The following is an 18,577-nucleotide window of genomic DNA, read 5'->3' as shown; positions in this document are numbered from 1 at the left end:
TGTAACTACAATAGCCGAATATGAAATTTGAACTATGGCCTTAGAAGATAATATTGGTGGTTTATTCACTATTTTGGTCTTTTATATCAACATATTAAAATAAACATCAAATAAATTGACAAAATGTGTGATATCCACCAGTAAGAAGAATCTCAATTTCATTAATGTCAATTAGCGTCAAAAATAGTGAATATAAAAATAGCGTCAAGTGACTCTGAACTGTAGCTATCTCAGGCTCTGATAACTTTACTTATTCCACTGAGTAAGACTATATAATATGTTTTTATTTCAGGTGACGAACCCACGACAGCAATGTCGGAGGGGCAACGGTGTCTGGCAATCATCGTGCTCCTCGTTCATACAGTTATTGGTACTGGGGAAGGTATGTACCTTAAGTAAATACTTGTATATGTGTACATATACAGGGCGCTGGAGAGTATTTCCCATAACTCTAGGGTTATATTCTTTCATCATCATCCGTTATCATCATATCAGCCGATGGACGTCCACTGCAGGACATAGGCCGAATTGGTCCAGGTCTGGCTGGTGCCAGAACTGGACCAATTCAGCCACGGTCGAAGCCACCAGGCTTCAACCGTGGCTTGTTACCGCCCTACGGGCAAAGACGTACCGCCAAGCGATATTAGCGTGTAGAAACCGAAAGGGGTGTGGATTTTCATCCTACTCCTAACAAGCTGGCCAGCATAATATGATAACAATGTATTTTTGCGAAAACCCCACCATTTATCTGAGAATGTAGCAAAGCAAAAGCTTTTCATCAATTAAAAATGCTTCGTACACGAAACGGTAGCCGGCGTCAGATAGCAGCAGATATTTTAAAACGGTTAAAGTGATTTATTTTCAGCCTATTAACGCTAAGCCAAGGCCCCTCTAATGAGAGGATTTGGAGCGTAAACTACGGCAGTGCGGGCCTGTATATCTTAGAACTGAAATGCAGTTTTTTCTAGAAAGATTTTCATAAAATCAAAAGGCAAAACAAGGCTACAGCTTAAGTCGTCGTGTGTGTTACATAATTTTGTTCAACACCTCGAAAAGTGGGAACGGGGAAAAAACAAACTAGACTTCTTTTAATTATATGAAGCACTTTTAAATCGACTTTTGAAAATATTAGAATGAAAGAAATGAAAAAAAATTCAATTTTCAATTAAAAAAAAATACAGGATTTAAGAATATAAGAGTTTAATATAAATATCTTTGTACAATGGCAAAAATAAAGCACTTTTGAAATTTACATAAAATACAAAAATATTAGGTATTTTTTCTCACGCACGTAAATGGTAGTTTATATCACTCTCGATTGGATACAATAAGAATGCGCTTTGGCAGCGCGAATCATAAAGCAGATTTCCGAATTCAAAAAATCATACATTAACAAATTTGACTTATTGCTGTACCATACAATTTTAAAACTCGTAATATTATCGGTAATGCAATAATGATAATGGAATGGCTGGCTGGAATGGCGACCTCGCACTAGTAAGCGCAGTGTTGGCCGACCCCCCACCAGGTGGACTGACGACATCAAGCGAGTCGCAGGGATTCGCTGGATGCAGGCGGCTCAGTATCGTGATGTTTGGAAGTCCCTACAAAAGGCCTATGTCCTGCAGTGGACGTCCATCGGCTGATATGATGATGATGATGATGATGAATAATGATAATCGGTTAGAGAAAAAATTTAAAAAATACTAATTATTTCCTAGAGCTTAGCATTTTCATCCCTGCTCTAGTTTGAAGTATTGAAGAACATTTTAAGCAAGAGTCGAAGAGTCATAACTAAATGCTTGTAAAATTGATAGGACAACGCTTCGTATAGCCGTATGCTAGTCTGCCCCTGTGGTAGCCGCGTGAATCAATTTGGTCATCATGGACTTAGCTGCAGCAGAAGTACTACACGTACACGGTACTGTTAACGATATAATTCGTCGCGCACTGGCCACTGCCGCTATTTCTGCGCATTGCATCATCAACCCATATTCGGCTCACTGCTAAGCTCGAGTCTCCTCTCAGAATGAGAGGGGTTAGGCCAATAGTCCACCACGCTGGCCCAATGCGGATTGGCAGACTTCACACACGCAGAGAATTAAGATAATTCTCTGGTATGCAGGTTTCCTCACGATGTTTTCCTTCACCGATTGAGACACGTGATATTTAATTTCTTAAAATGCACACAACTGAAAAGTTGGAGGTGCATGCCCCGGACCGGATTCGAACCCACACCCTCCGGAATCAGAGGCAGAGGTCATATCCACTGGGCTATCACGGCTCAGATTATTATGGTCAGCATTAATATGGTATATATATATGGTAGATATATATTTTGTCGGACCAGGGTGACGTTGTCGCATGGATTCGTCGACTTTTCGCGGATGATAGCAAAATAAATAAATCATTATATAAGCAAATATATTGTTTAAATAAAAACAAGAACTACATGCTTGCAAACATAAATATGCTTTCACCGAAATATTCGAAGGCATTCGTGCGGTCTATGATACAGAAACAAGACGTCGCTGGGGTCGCGCGTCGACGCGTATTATAATTTGACTCATGTAAAGATACACTTCAGTGGGTGACAGGCTTTATTTCCGAGCCAGTTTAAACAAAACTCGCATCTAATGTAACATGCACAGAACTCAAATTACCATGCTTCCAATTGAAGCAGAAGATACTCGTGTCAACAGAGCGTGTCAGTGAACAAACAAAATGCTTTTTATTGCTACAGCGTTCTTTTCAGATTGTATTTAGTTTATTGGTTAACTTATTGCATTCTTAACATCAGCTTGGTATTTTATAAACGGATTTTTACTCCGCGAACATAACTGTTCTGTTCGGTGTGTTTTTATTAACTTTGCGACTTGTGTACATTTCGTTTAGTTGTTTCTTTGGTGAATACTCAGATATTGCTTGGTTTTATTGTTTCAAACTTCCAAATTGTAACTTGAAATTGGTTTATTTTACAACCACTTTGAAGTCAACTAGGACTATTGTAAAATACTAATATACCAGTAAATTCAAAAAATCATACATTTATCTATGGTAAATATTTTATCATCTATACTAATATTATAAAGCTGAAGAGTTTGTTTGTTTGTTTGATTGAACGCGCTAATCTCGGGAACTACTGGTCCGATTAAAAAAATTCTTTCAGTGTTAGATAGCCCATTTATCGAGAAAGGCTATAGGCTATATATTATCCCCAAATTCCTACGGGAACGGAAACCGCGCGGGTAAAACCGCGCGGCGTCAGCTAGTTGTAGATAAATGAATATTAAGGAAATACAGGCACCTAAATAAACTTTTGCGCTATATGCAAATCTCAATAGCCCGTTTATGTAACTAGTATACAGCAAAAAAAGTTAGGGTGAAAAATTGTTTCAAAAATTGACAATTAAACAAATAATCAGTTGACAAGAGATATTAAAAAAATTAAGTTATATTTTTTTTAAAGTTTTCATTTCATTCATCCAGACTAAAATCTATTTCCATTTCAAATTTCAGCCAAATCGGTTCAGTAGTTGCAGCGTTAAAGAGTAACAAACATCCAAACAAATATCCATAAAAACTTTCGCGTTTCTAATATTAGTATGAAGTATTTTTGAGTGATAAAAAATAACATTTCGTGTAACGACTTTAGTGAGTTTTGATTGTAGGCAAACCCAGTTAGTGAACAGACCACCAGCTGGTCAATTCAATAATTTGGTATTTATTGACAACCTATTAAATAAACATCAACTGAGAAATGTCATCTACCTACTGTTCGATATCCACAAAGTGTTGTCAGTATGCACCAGGTGTTTTTTTACATAGTATCCCAATTTCGTAAACGTATACGCCAAAGATAGTGAATTAGACTGCAGAACTCTTCTCTATAGCTTTTTATAAACTCGTATAGCAGAACCTCGCGGTTTCAACCCCGTAGTTCATATTCTCATAGGTATACGGGAATAAAATGGCCAGCACGTTATGATGTAAACGTGTATTCCGGGTCGAGTCAAGTCACTAGAATATTTCGGGTTCGTCCAATACGATCGAATCGTGACCCTAAATTTCATTTGCATTTTCCGTACTCAAAAATGCCTTCTAAAATTTTTGCGACAGGAAAGGGTCTGGGGATTACGGGGCAAGCTAACGCATTCCTGACGTAATATAGAGATTTAGACATTCTACAATTTTTGTATTAAGTAAAAAAATAACCGACCTCATAAAACATAAAGATGTCCTCGTATGTGCACAACACTCATCATTATTAACAGCCGATGTCCACTGCTAGACATAGGCCTCTTGCATGGACTTCCAAACAAAACGGTCTCGAGCCAGCATCCAGCGGCACCCTGCAACCCGCTTGATGTCTTCCACCTAGTGGGGGGTCGACCAACACTGCGCTTTCCGGTGCGGGGTCGCCATTCCCGCACCTTGGGATCCCAACGTCAATCGGATCTTCGGATTATGTGGCCTGCCCATTGCCACATCAGCTTCGCGAGTCGCTTAGCTATATCAGTGGCTTGAGTTCGACCGATTTTGAAATTTCTTTACCACTTGCAAACTACGTTATTTGTGATTGTCATGGGCTATATTCTATCCCCGCACGCTCACAGGAATGGGAACAACGCGGGTAAAACCGCGAAGCGTCGGCTAGTATAAGATAAGCCGAGAAAGTATTACAATAAAATAATTAAAAATACGTTGCATAAAGTAGTGCTGGGGTCCAAAGCTATCAACTTAAGCAACGGCCATTGAGTTTGCGGTGTCATTCAAATTGTTGTATCTGACCGATCTCAAGTCGTGTAGTTTGCGCGAGGCCCACGTCCAGCCGCAAGCGGCAAACTTTACAGCCAATATTATCGCAGCAGTGTGGTCTAACCTTTAGAGCAAGTACACATTACGCGGTCGGCGTTGCGGTCAGCGGGCGTTGATAGCGTACATACACCGCGCTCAGCACTGCGTTTTACGAGCGCAGTCAAGGTATCCAAAACTATATAACACTAGTTCTGTTCTGAAATGGACGGCGGTACGTGAGCGTCAGCTGCGCCCTTGTAGATATCTCCCTACATGCACCACCGTGTTGTTCAAATACATTTAAGCGCGCATCGACGTCCATTTTTGAACTGAACCAGTAGTATGGACACCTTGAGGCACGCCATTGACGATCAATTATTCTCACGTTTCTGCAGCACCCACGACTATAATTGATCGTGTGTCGGTCAGTGCGTCAGGTCAGTGTGGACGGCTCCACTTATAAACGTCTTCGCTGCCGTTTGTGCTGCAGAAACGTGGTAATAATTGATCGTCAATGTGATGAACGCGGCGTATGTACGGTATCAACGTCCGCTGAATGCAACGCCGAGCGCCTAATGTGTACTTGCTGCTATAAAGCTCAATGACACATTTGAGTAGTACGAGTATCGTTTCAATTATTGTAATTGAATATTCTGTACAACTATGTAAAATAACATTCAATAGTCAGCACCAAAGCTCCGTTTCCATCGCAAGCCAAGCGAACGCCTTAATATTTAGGCAGAACGATACACGAGTAGGTTTGCGTTTCTATTAGAGTTTTGCTTGTTGATATCCACTACCATAAAAAAATGAGAAACCTAAAAGCGAGGTAAACTGAAAATACTCACTTACGTCTTTTTCTCTAGAAACGCTATGAATTTTGTCTTTGCGAGTTTAACGGAATCCGTAATTATTCCGCTCCAGTCTCTTGAATTGAGCGAATTAATTTCAACTCTATCTGCTCTCTCAGTTCTTTCCGCTGTTTTTTAAAGGAAATACAAATATGCAAGACTCATACGTTAGTATACGGACTCACAAATTATACGAAGTCGCTTATGGATCCGTTTCGCTCGCTATGGAAACCGGGCCTAAGTTGTTTGATATTCAACGATAGAATCACACTGTTCAAATTTGTATTGCGTTTCTAATTACGACATGACATAGGTACACGATACTGAATTAGTAGTACACGGTTGCACCGGATATAATGAAATTTTTTGCAGTATCTAAATCAAATCAAATCAAAAATCATTTATTTCACGTAGGCTCAGTTTACAAGCACTTTTGACACGTCAGTTGACTATTTCTACAGATTCTACCACCGGTTCGGAACGCAGGTTATGCTGAGAAGCAACCGGCAAGAAACTCAACAGTTGCTCTTTTTAAAAATATCATACAGTATTATAATTTACAATTTATGACAACATTTCTTCTAGTTTTACTATAAGAAATGTTGTAATGTTTTCATAAATTGTAAATTATACATATCTAAATGGATCGCTGAACTTTTACTCTCAGTTCACTCTGTTACGTCGCGTTGAGTGCTGTCTGCGTTAACGTAAATCAAATAACGATTTGATTATATATGTAATTGAAACAGTTGTGCAGTAATCCCACTAGATGGCGCTGTTTCAATTCCTTAGAAATTCGCGTTTGCGTTAACGCGATAGTAACAGTTTCAAACTGCCACTAGGCCCTCTGATTGTTCTAAATCGCTCGTTGCTACAGTATTACACAATTTACGAAACCTTATTTATATTTTTATTTTTCATTCAATCAGCCAAATATAAAGGCAAAAGTTAGTGATTGTACCTATGTTTGTTCATCATTAACTGTCGTGGCACTACTGCTCAACTGTTTCAATTCCATATAAATTCGCGTTTACGTCAACACGATAGTAACAGTATCAAACTGCCACTAGGAATGAAATACACCCTCAAATTTACACAAAGGGTATAAATATTTTCAGAGATAAAAGTATCCCTGAAATGATCTATAATTTCCGAGGGATTTGAGAAAATTAAAGTTTAATATTAAAAACAGTATTAAAGCTGGTAAAAGAATCGTTAGTCTTTAGCATACTTCATGCCTAACAGACTGGCATAGAACTCTAAAAGAAGTGGCATAATCGAAGATTGAATGAACATCAAAAGAATTTATCAAGTGAACTTTATTTGATTTACGATGCACATTACTGCATTCGCTTGGTTGAAGCGTGAAATTTCTAGACGCAAGTTCTTAAACTATTGAAAAATTATTGAACCGTGTTATAAAAATTTAGATGCCTATAATTTTTAGGGTTCCATAGTCAACAAGGACATATAATAAGTCATATAATTTCACCGCATCCGGAGAAGTTTACTACTTGGAAGCTGTAATTTAGAATTTATTTATTTTATTAGGAAAATCAACGGTTAATACATTAAGTTCGTGCTTATAACTATGTACATTAATAGAGTAAGTAAATTAGCTACTTATAGATTCTCACAACGTTCACAATTTTTAGTATATGTCATTAAATTCGTTAGTTATAATATGTAGTCGTTTCCAATAATTCTGTTATAAATATAATACAAGATTTTTAGTATTTACAATAAAATAAAAAACAAATTATAAGCTAACTTACATAATTAATTTAGAGGTTAACTATATTACAGGTATAATAAAGATTATTAGCATAATAAAAGTCATATGATTATTAAGAAAAATTACAACTAATAGACATAATTAAAAGATAAAAGATAAAATTAATACAAAAAAAGTCAATTTAGTATCCACTTTGTTGTGCATTATAGGGTTTAAAGTTTACTTATTAACGGTAAGAGCGGTCGGACTGATCATGAGTGGTGGTTCGATCCCCGCCCCGTTGGACTTTTATCGTACCCACTCTTAATACAGTTTTTCCCGAATAGTTGTGTAATGGGAATATTTAAAAGATATGGCAAATATTTAAAATTAAAAAAAACTAATTTTGAAATCTAAGTGAGACCTTTCGCTTTCAAATATTTAGATTATAATATTTGGATAACCCGGGACTATATAGCTAACCACTGACTACAGAGGCAGCTAAAGCACAAAACAAATTATAATAATACCCACGAACGCCTGCAAGTCCGTTTGCTTGAATTTCTGTTTTTAACAAATCTTTCATAAAAATGTTTTTTTTTTCCTGGATATAAACTAAGCATAAGTTCTGCTCCAAGGTTCAATTTATCTCAATACCAAATTTCATCGCAATCGTTTCAAATTTCAATGGTGTACCCGTGAAAAGCTAACAGATTATACAGACTTACTTTCGCAAGTTTAATATAACTAGAGGACGCCCGCAACTTCATCCGCCCTTAGACCTCTTTAATCCGGCCCTATCTCAAAATCCGTTCTTAGAGGATACCCACTAAACTACCTCCCTGCCAAATTTCAGCTTTATACATCTAGCGGTTTTCGAGATTTCGTGACGAATGACATTTCGCGTTTATTTAATAAAATAGTTATATGGATCGTAAGACCCGTTTATTCTATAGTAGGTATCTATCCACTCTCTTCCAAAATTCTGATCCACATACTACTTGGAGTGGAACATGACAGCTCCTGTCAGATAACGGAAAAGACTAATGTTTTCGTGAGAGTATTCTTATCATTACTTACTGAATTGTCCGCACGTAAGCACTTTAATGCTGTCTGGTTCTCGTAGTTCCCGTAACCGTGAAAATACGAGGGTAAAATACATATACCTAAGGCCCATGACACTCGAATAACGTGTCTTTCTAACGGTATAAGAATTTTCAAAATCAGTTCAGTAGATCAAGTAATTACCTCTTTAAAACATTAGTATAGATCGCTTTCAATTCAATTTAATTCAAATTAAAAATAATCTACTATAATGTTGACTAAGTTCACAACAAACTATTTTATTCTGTAATATTTTTTTATAACTCGCTAGTGCGAGCTTTAAATTCACCTCTATCTTTCTCATTCTATATTATCATGTTAGACAGAGAAAGATAGATATAGCAGCTGCAGAGGGGTCATGTCCGTAGTGTCGGCCTCGAAACACTACTAATGCTACTCTTTCACACTAGATGGCGCAATGAGCAGCTTACACCGCGCTAGCGTTTGTGCGTAACAGAAAGTATATATGTGCCGGACAAGATTTCACTGTCAGACTTACACACACCTGAATTCTCAGGTATACAGGTTTCAATTTTTTACAGTGTAAAATATGAGCTAGTCTCATATAACACTTAGAAGAGATTATTAAACAAAAACAAATATATATATGACTTATGAGTTATACGTCATTTTATAATTTATATACTTATTATATCTTTATTTTATTCTATATTATTATTATTAATATTAAATAATTATTTATCTAAGTGGTTCAGTATCAGTAATCGGTTCGGTACGCGTTTTCGTTCGTTTCCTTGATGTACCGTTACAAAGTAATTGAATTGTGTTGGTATTGGTAGTTGTACTTGGTATTGTTTATCTGGTGCCAATATCTATATATATTAGATAAGTTTTGAAACTATTTTATTGATAAGTATAATAATACCTAATCAACAGCGGATTCAACAACGAAATCTATGCTCAATATAAGAAATAAATGTTTCACAAATAAGCACTGTATCGATTAGTGGCGTATTTCTGCATTTAAAGTTCATATTGTTCGTCAATACAATATACATATATAATTAAAGTGCCCTTCTGTGATTTTAAAACAACTGTGTTTTCTCGAGTGATTTTACATATTTACACGATGGGTAATTAATTTTTTGTTGTTGTCCGGACAAATTTTTAGAACGGCAGTACCTATTTCGCGCGGGATTTGTGAAAAACTATTTTTAATCTTTAAAATTAACTACGGGCCTATTTATAAGTTCATTTAAATTTAAATACGCCTAATTATTATCATCCGTCAAAGTATAATATCAACGACCTAACACGTTTATAAAAGATAGTTTCTATAGAATCGATGATTCATTGTTATAATTGAATAGGCAAGTTCGAAAAGGGCACATGTCGTTTATTAATTTTGCCTAATACGTGTTTTGACGACGTGACGTAACGTAAGTGCTGCCACACACATTATGATCGATAAAACCACATTTCTGGTATTAATTCTACTATCAAAGTCAAGCCTGTACAGAAATAATTTCGAAACGGTCACAACTACTTGAGATGTGCCCTTTTCGAACTTAATGACATAAAAATACGACTGTTAATATTTTTGTTTTTGTCGTATAAAGAAATCCTTAAAAATGCCGGTTTTTGTAGTCGAAAGGCATAAAAAATGGCCATCAACTTCTAACTAACTAACTTCGTGGACCTAAAAGATGAAGGAACGTTTCATTTGTAATGGTTTTTATTTTTATCTGTGTAAGGACGCAAAATATATTGATTGATGTTATTTTCGATGTGTGAGTTAACCTCGTCTCCGTCAAAAAACGACAGTCAATTTGGGTGCAATACATATGTGTAGGTATATATGTTTACTAGCGGACGCTCGCGCGTGGAATTAGGTTTTCGCTAATCTTGCAAAACCCCATGGATTTTTCGCAATAAAAAGTAGCTTATGTGTTAATCCAGATTATTATCTATATTAGTTTTAAATTTCAGCCAAATCGGTTCAGTAGTTCCGGCGTCAAAGAGTAACAAACATCCTTATAAACTTTCGCGTTTTAAATGTTACTAGCATTTTTAGCAGCAGCGCCATAAATGAACATAATATTATTTTTAATATCTTTGCTATTTGTTTCTTTATAAAAAACGAACCTTCGTCTGCGCCTCACTTAAAGTAGCTTTCCATTTTCTCCTTTAAGCAAAACCTTTATTAGATTCATTAGCAAGACGGCACGCTGCATTGCGGGTTTTACCCTTCTTACATCAAAGTATTACAATGAATTTGAGTTTGTATTAAGGTTTACCACCATGTAATTATTTAAGGGACATTGAACCTATCTGGTATAATCGATCAGCCGCCATTTTTTTTTAATCGCGGCGCACGAAGAATGTGATATGTATGGGTAGAGGTCACATAGGCAAACAAAAAATGGTAACCCAAAGTGACACGTTGCCGATTTATATACGAAAAATAAAAAAAAATGTGGTAGTGTTTAAGCACATATTATCAACCTTGTATGTACCTCTATTCTGTTTCATTGTGACATCGTACTGGAAGGCTATGGAATCCAGTTACGAGAACTTAGTAAGCAATATTTGTATATATTTTATACCGACGCATAAAGGGGGGTGTTATAAGTTTGACATGTTTGTCTGTCTGTCTCACCATAGCTTCCGGATGGATGAAGTACGAGTGTCTTAGACGTTTGATGAAAATTGGTTGAGCCGTTTAAAAGTTCTGGGGGTTGAAAGTGGGGAAGAACCGAATTATAATACTGAAATAACCGAATGTCTGCAAATGTACTCGAGTGAGGTCTCAAATGAAAGCGCACTATAAGAGAATATTGATGACTTGGTCGAGAGTTTCCAATAATTTCATGACCTTTGGAGGTTTTTTAAAATTTTCAATTTTATGATTTTTCAACATAACCGAAAAACTCAAACGAAGTGTCTTTAGTCAAATAAATAAAGTTTAATATGATACGACAAAGGGAGCCAAGATAAAGTGATAAACAACGGGATTTAGTACTTCATTAAAACAACAATAATTATTTTCTCTATAGCGTTCCAGTTAAATGTACATACCTTACTCCAGTGTAATTAATCTCGGTAATGAGTTTTTCATAGCGATTGAACCTCAAAGTACCGTTTTACGTTAATAAGTAATAAATTTCTCAATATTTAACACAGGAGATTATCATTTTGCAGATAAATTGTCTTAATAATTCACTTTTATTATTTATTTTATTATTAGAAACTTTTTTTTAGGGATAAAAAGTAGCATATATATTGCATAGCCTCCACTATTTTCGTTTAAGAGATTAGCCCGGACAAACAGACTGACTGACAGACGGACAAAAATTAAAAAAAAAAAACTTGCTTATGAATTAGTATCGTATAGCTTTAAGCAATAGGCTAGTTGACCCTTTTTAATGGCCTTAAATTGATCATTATCGTTCTACTAGATTGAAAAAAAATATCAAATTTTTCGTGAATACCTAGGTACATGAAAATTTTAATTTTTAAATATTTTTTTGACAATGCGTGCCAAAACGCTGTCGGCCATGATGGTCTATATTTTATCTGTTTCATGACATCACTACAACAAATCCTATAACAAACGGAGCGTTTGACAGAAATATTTGTCAACAATTAGTTTGACGTGTAGTACATCAATGGTGTTAGTGACGTTACAAAATGGATTGCAAGATGAAACTACAAGATAGACAACATTTTAGACATTTCGAAAATTTTACTAATTATTGATATTTCGTATTTCGTACTACACGAAATGAATATTGTTTATATTAAAGGAGATGGTCCAATCAGGTCCACTCTTGTATCCTTGTATTTTTAAAATATTAATTTTTAAAATACAAGGACTATAATAAAATCTAAATAAGTAAATAAATTTAACTAAATAAAAAGAAATAAATAAAATTAAAAACCAAGTTTTTGAGTTATACTTACGCGCGGGATGCAAACGCTTCGAAAACTAGAAAAATGTATGGGAATCACGTGACCTGTAGCAAATGTCATTCCCAAACATTTTTCTAGTTTTCGAAGCGTTTGCGATCGTAGAAAGAGAATCGATGTGCCACTTGGCGACAAGGGGCAGGTGTGGACTGCGCATCGATCTCGCATACTGATTGTCGCGTTTTGATATTGATATTATTCAAACAACGTTTTGAAATCTCGAATATAATTATATAAAATTATAGTCTCGCGGTGTCTGTTACCAAACTTTTCCTAAACACCTGGAATGATTTTTATGAAGTTTTGTGTGTATATAGGTCTGACAATCGGCCAAAATCTATTTCTCATATCTCTAAGTGATAAGGGTAGTCTGACCCAAAAATAATTTTCAATTTTTTGTCAATATTTAAATTTTTTAATTTTTATGATGTGGTTGTAAAATACGTATTACGTATACTAATCAAAATTTTGATCCTCGAGTCTACCATTTACTCCTATGTTTTAATAGCAATAAGGCAAAACAGCGTTTGCCAGGTCAGCTAGTAAAATAACAAGTAAAAATTTCAAATTTGGGAAATCACCTGTGAATTTAAATAAAGAAACCTAAAATAAATAAAAAAATCGTTTCGAATACGGATCTAGTTAGACTATTAACTTAAAATTATAATATTCAAGTTTATCGTCTTACTATTATATCAATATAAAACCTCCATGGCGATAAACTCTCGTGCGAATGAGAGCTACTTGTGTGTCCTAAAGCTCGCATGGCAACAACAGGTACCGGCTACGTTAGAGAATACTATACCGTGAAATGGATACGTATGTTACGCCTAAAATCTGGAGTGTGGTTTCAGCCGCCTACAGTTTTGATTACAGGCATAGGAGATGATTGTATTACCTAACTCATTTCAGCACCCTATGCTTGGGTTCAGTAATTCTAGCTGGTATTTTAGTAAGCGGTTTCTCTTAATACCAACGACGATTACGACTGTGTGCTTAAAGTTTTAAATAAGTTTGTAAAATGGCGATAAATACAAAAAAATAAACCTTGGCTGAGTTTGTTGTGGTCTTTTTTCGGACCAAGGCGCGTTTGGAACTCTCGTAACTTTAATTTTAAGTTTTCAAATGATTATTATCACCATTATCTTAAATTTAATATTATACCTGACGTTTCGAAAGAGCTTGTAAACTAAGCTTATTTGAAATAAATGAATTTTGACTTTTTTGACTTTTAAAGCACTTTACGTAAATAAAACACCTTAAACATTAATATTTTACAAACAGATCCCTAAATCGAAAAACAGTTTCAACAGACCCGCCAGCTTAATATATAAATGCGAAAGGTCATCATGATATCTCGAAAACCGCTTGACGCACAAAGTTGAAATTCGGCAGGGAGGTAGTTCGTAGGTAGTAGACGTTCACTAAAAACGAATTTTGCGAGAGGGCCAGATTAATGTCACAGGCGTCCGCTAGTATTTTATATAGACTTATACAACGACACCCTACTCTTTACTTTTTACCCAAAAACATTAAATATTATAATTTTTGGGGTATTCAAAGGTACGACATTTTTATGGGTATTGCGAACAGACAGACATAGGGAAACTATAAGGGTTCCTTGTAGACTATGGAACTTAACTAAATTAACAAAAAAAGTAATACAAATTATACTAAGACCTGTAAGACTTCATGTTCCGAACTAATATGGTTTTCGAATTAATATCAAAGTTAGCGCTAAAAGGCTGTTAATTTTAAGCCTTTTCCATATGTATTTTACGCTTTTAATCTTCGGTTAGATTCAGCTTACCTGTCGCGAAATGAGGTCAGCGCTGCCAATTAACATCTAGATGATAAATGAGCTTACGAGCTTACATCACTTTAACAGATTACCTACACGTTTACATACACACTTAACGTGGCAAAAGTGTGTGTGGTAAAAAAAACACACACACACACCCACACACACACGTGAATGTGTCTATGTGTGTGTGTTTTATTTACCTCAGAGGTTTCGGAAAAATATTTTCATGTTATAATCAGAGCATGTTGTTCAGCCCCGGTAAGTCGGACTCGACTAACCACTACCGACTAAAAAACCTCATCCTCTGGTCTTAGGTCTCTGTCTCCCTGCGTTAGGCATTACTTCGCGGAGAGAAGGTCTTGCACTACTGTTTCCTCAGATGTTTCAAGTCTTAGCTCCTTCTTCTTAATTTTTTGCCTATGCGGCGAAGTTCTTGAAGAACTTCCGTCGCGAATAAGCTTGTCGCCTCCCACGCCTCTTTTGACGACTTCATGTCTCATTAAAGGGATTTCGGCCTCCATTCTGTATGTGTGTGTGTGTGTGTATGTTTGTTTCCTTCATGCAGCAACGCGGATTTAGCTGAAATCTGTAGTGTAGATAGATTTAACCCAGATCCTACTAATGTTATACACGCGAAAGTTTGTATGGATGTTTGGATGTTTGTTACTCTTTAACGCCGCTATTACTGAAACGATTTGGCTGAAATTTGGAATGGAAATATATTTTACTCTGGATTCACACATAGGCTACTTTTTGTCCGGAAAACATCCATGGTTTCCCGAGATTTGCGAAAACTGATGATTTTGATGTTATGAATGTTTGTTACTCTTTCACGCCTCGACTACTGAAAGAGATATATTATAGAATGGATTAACACATATATTACTTTTTATCCCGTAAAAATTAATGGAGGGATTTGTGAAAAAAAAACTAAATTCCAAGCGGACAAAGTCGCGGGCGTGCGCTAGTTAATACATAAATCATTTATTCTAGGACAAAAATCCTTGTTTCCCGCGGAATTTGGTATACAAAAAACTAGTATCTACTTGTACATATTACCTTACCTACTATTCAACGGATAGTACCGTAATTTCTGAACACATATATTTGTTATACTAAGTGATTAGGTTGATTATATAAAGTAATCGATAAAGGTAATCTTACTCGTAGGTCTATAATAATAAATAGTAAATTTGTGTGATAGTTACTATGGGGTGTAAAAAGAAAATTTCTGGGCCTTGTAATTTTTCGAAAGTGTGAAAATAGAAAATTGTGATTTTATATGGAAAGTGTGAATTTAGAGGAACAAAGTCCACCAGATTAATTAGAAATTAATAGAAAACAAATACTTTAATATTTTAATTTTTCATTCTGAATTTGTTTCAGATATTTTGTGGTTCAGAAATTCCTCGTTGTTAAAAGTGATAGACTAGTACACACAGAACATAGAGCGCTTTGCACAATACTCACTATTAAGTACTACGAACTATCGGAAGTTCGAATGGAATTCGGATTTTTTCAAAAAACCTGTTCAAATTGAAACAAAGACTGTATATAAGTTTCAAACTATGCTTAAAACTGTAACCGATGGAAAAATCCCTGAGTTCTGGAGATTAGTGTGAACAAACAGTCTTTTTTATTCTAAATACAATAAATTTTTACTGTGTGCCTAGTGGTAGTTTTTTTTGTATAATGAATATATAATGTCAGTTAACACAAATTTGTGTTTACTGACATTATATATTTATGTATATATATAGTTTTTACACTTCTACACACAACTCGACACTGTAGACAATATTAGGTATTATTAGTTTAAATACTTTTGTTCTTTAAAAACCGACTAAATTAAATTAAGACAAGTAATAAGTGTGTTAAGTTGTGTAATTATAGTAATACAAGACAATTTATACATATCATAAGTATATCAGTATAGTTTTACATTGTTATGTATATCTAAAAATTAAGTTATTCAACAAAAATTTCATTCCACAGTCACCAATAAAAGATAAGAAAGTTTTTTCAAATTTAACTGAACGAAATTGAAATGCAAATTCCCTAAAAACTATTTTGCTGACAAGGCAAGTTGCCAACTGGCCCGTACCAAATAAAACAAAATCCCGACTAATAACAGAAGCAGTGCAATAGGAATGAAAAATATATTAGCTTTTCTATCTAGATGGATTTACCGCTATAGCGCCGTACAAAAGTTACGGTTCGAAACGGCTTAATTATAAAATTCTAATTTTGGGAAACAATTTTCAAACTTTGAAAAGGTTAATGGATTTCTGGAACGAGGATTAAAATATTATATGGTCTAATGGTAACTCTTTTACGAAAGAAATTAAACAACTTACTCTTTTATAGAAACTTAAATTATGTTTTAATGACTAAGTTTCTTGGAATCTAGTATTTTTTCTCATATTTTAGTTTCCATACACAGGATTAAAATTAAAATTTTAAATTGTGTTTTTTAAAAGAGCAGAGCTGTCGTTTTTCTTGTAGGCTGTTCTCGTTAGAATATTTTTCGTTAATTGATCGTAGAGTCACACAATTTTGAAAAGTTTAAGCTTACTTGAAAAAAACAATTGATTAGAATATGTTACAAACCAAGGATATCTTATAGTAGAGATAGGCCACTGGCACATAAAAACTGAGGCGGTCAAATGTGCCTAATTGTCTTAATTTCGTGTAGTCGCTTTATAAACAACGAAATATTGTCGACAATGTCGAGTTTTGTGTTTAGGAAGTCTAAAAACTGTATAAACATTAATACAAAATGTAAGTAAACACAAAATTGTGTTTACTTACATTATGAATTCAGTTTTTCACAAATCCCGCGGGAACCATGGATTTTTCCGGGATGAAAAGTAGCTAATCTATTAATCCAGAGTAAAATCTATTTCCATTCTAAATTTCAGCCAAATCGCTTCAGTAGCCGCAGCGTAAAAGAGGAACAAACATACACACACACAAACATTCGCCTTTATAATATTAGTGTGATGGAATTAGTGTGATTTAAGAGTCCAATGGTGAAACATATTTTTGATGTATCAATTGATTACGGACCGATTCCGACTACCACATAATTGCGTATTGTAAAGCTAAAAACGGGTTCCAACCCTACATGCAATCGCTATATTGTGGTGTAGGTAATCACCGTGCATTTGTTGAACATTTTCTGACACTGAAAACATACGTGGAATAGGTAGTAAAACATCTTTGTCATGCTTTTGTTACAGTAATTGTATATTTGTACCTTAACAAATAAAATTAAAAGAAGAGAGTTTCCGTTTTATTCAATTGTAAGACACTACTGCAATTCCACCTGTTGGCCTATTTCTTATTTTGGTCTTTATTATTAAACTATTAAAATAATCAACAAATCAATTGACAAAATGTCATGTCATCGTTCCCAACAGCCTATTTATAATGAACTAGCGGACGCCCGAAACTCGATGTAAACTTTAAATTACCCCTACCCTACCCTAAGCTACCCCTACCCTACCCCTACGCCTTTATTTTTTTAATTTTTTTCTGTCATATGAATACCTGACAAAAACAAACACATAAAAAAAAAAATAGTGAAATCGGTCCAACAGCATGCGAGATGGCGTGACTAAGGGATATATGGATTCATTTTTATATATGTATATAAATCCGCATTATTATTTATAGTTAATTGGTGATTTTGTTGGCATAACCAACCAAGTTGAAAACATTTTGCAACAGATTTGTCTACTAAGCTCCACTAAATCGTGTATTGGAACACTTCCAACAATCTTGATTAGTAACAAAGAATCAACATGAATTATATCATGTTTAGCTTGTTTGTTTTTATTGCAACCTAGACGCGACTTTAGCGGCGTGGAAACTTCTTCTGAATTCATACAATTCCGACATTTTCAACGGTAAAAGTCATTTCATTTCAATCAATTTACACAAAACCTAGACAAAATTACGACTTTGTATATACATATATACTCAATGATAATTTTATACTATACTATCGGTTACGTCCCTACAAAATCACTGCAAAAAGTGATCCGAATAAAAGGCTACAACACTGAGCGCACACATGCACAATGCTATATACATATAATATATAATGTATTTATGTATATTATAGTTTTTACACTTCCTTAACACACAAATCGACATTGTAGACTACATTTAGGTATTTGTTTAGATAACATTGAGTTATGTATAAATTTCCTCTTTTAACAGTATTTAATATCATTGTATAGACTAGCAATCCCTATATAGGTACATTTTGTACGTTAGGTATAAGTTCTTATCATAAACGAATGCGTGTTTATCGCTAATATGACTCGCAACTAACTATGTAATTATTTTCCATACACAATTTACAACATT

The 18,577-nt window shown here is 34.8% G+C and overlaps 1 protein-coding gene across 1 annotated transcript in view; it reads left to right on the top strand.

Annotated features, from left to right (window-relative positions):
- The first annotated feature begins 303 nt into the window (after positions 1-303).
- The window catches only part of LOC112058395 (uncharacterized), a 73,896-nt gene continuing 55,622 nt past the window's right edge, over positions 304-18,577 (top strand). The window contains exon 1 of the mRNA XM_024099189.2: positions 304-382. Within this exon, the coding sequence (XP_023954957.1) occupies positions 313-382 (70 nt within the window). The 5' untranslated portion in view covers positions 304-312. The remainder of the gene's footprint in view (positions 383-18,577) is intronic.

This window comes from Bicyclus anynana, chromosome 2, assembly GCF_947172395.1.
Source record: "Bicyclus anynana chromosome 2, ilBicAnyn1.1, whole genome shotgun sequence".
Classification (NCBI taxonomy): domain Eukaryota; kingdom Metazoa; phylum Arthropoda; class Insecta; order Lepidoptera; family Nymphalidae; genus Bicyclus; species Bicyclus anynana.
Note: the sequence above shows the minus strand (reverse complement) of the source record. Positions and strands in the feature narration are given on the sequence as shown.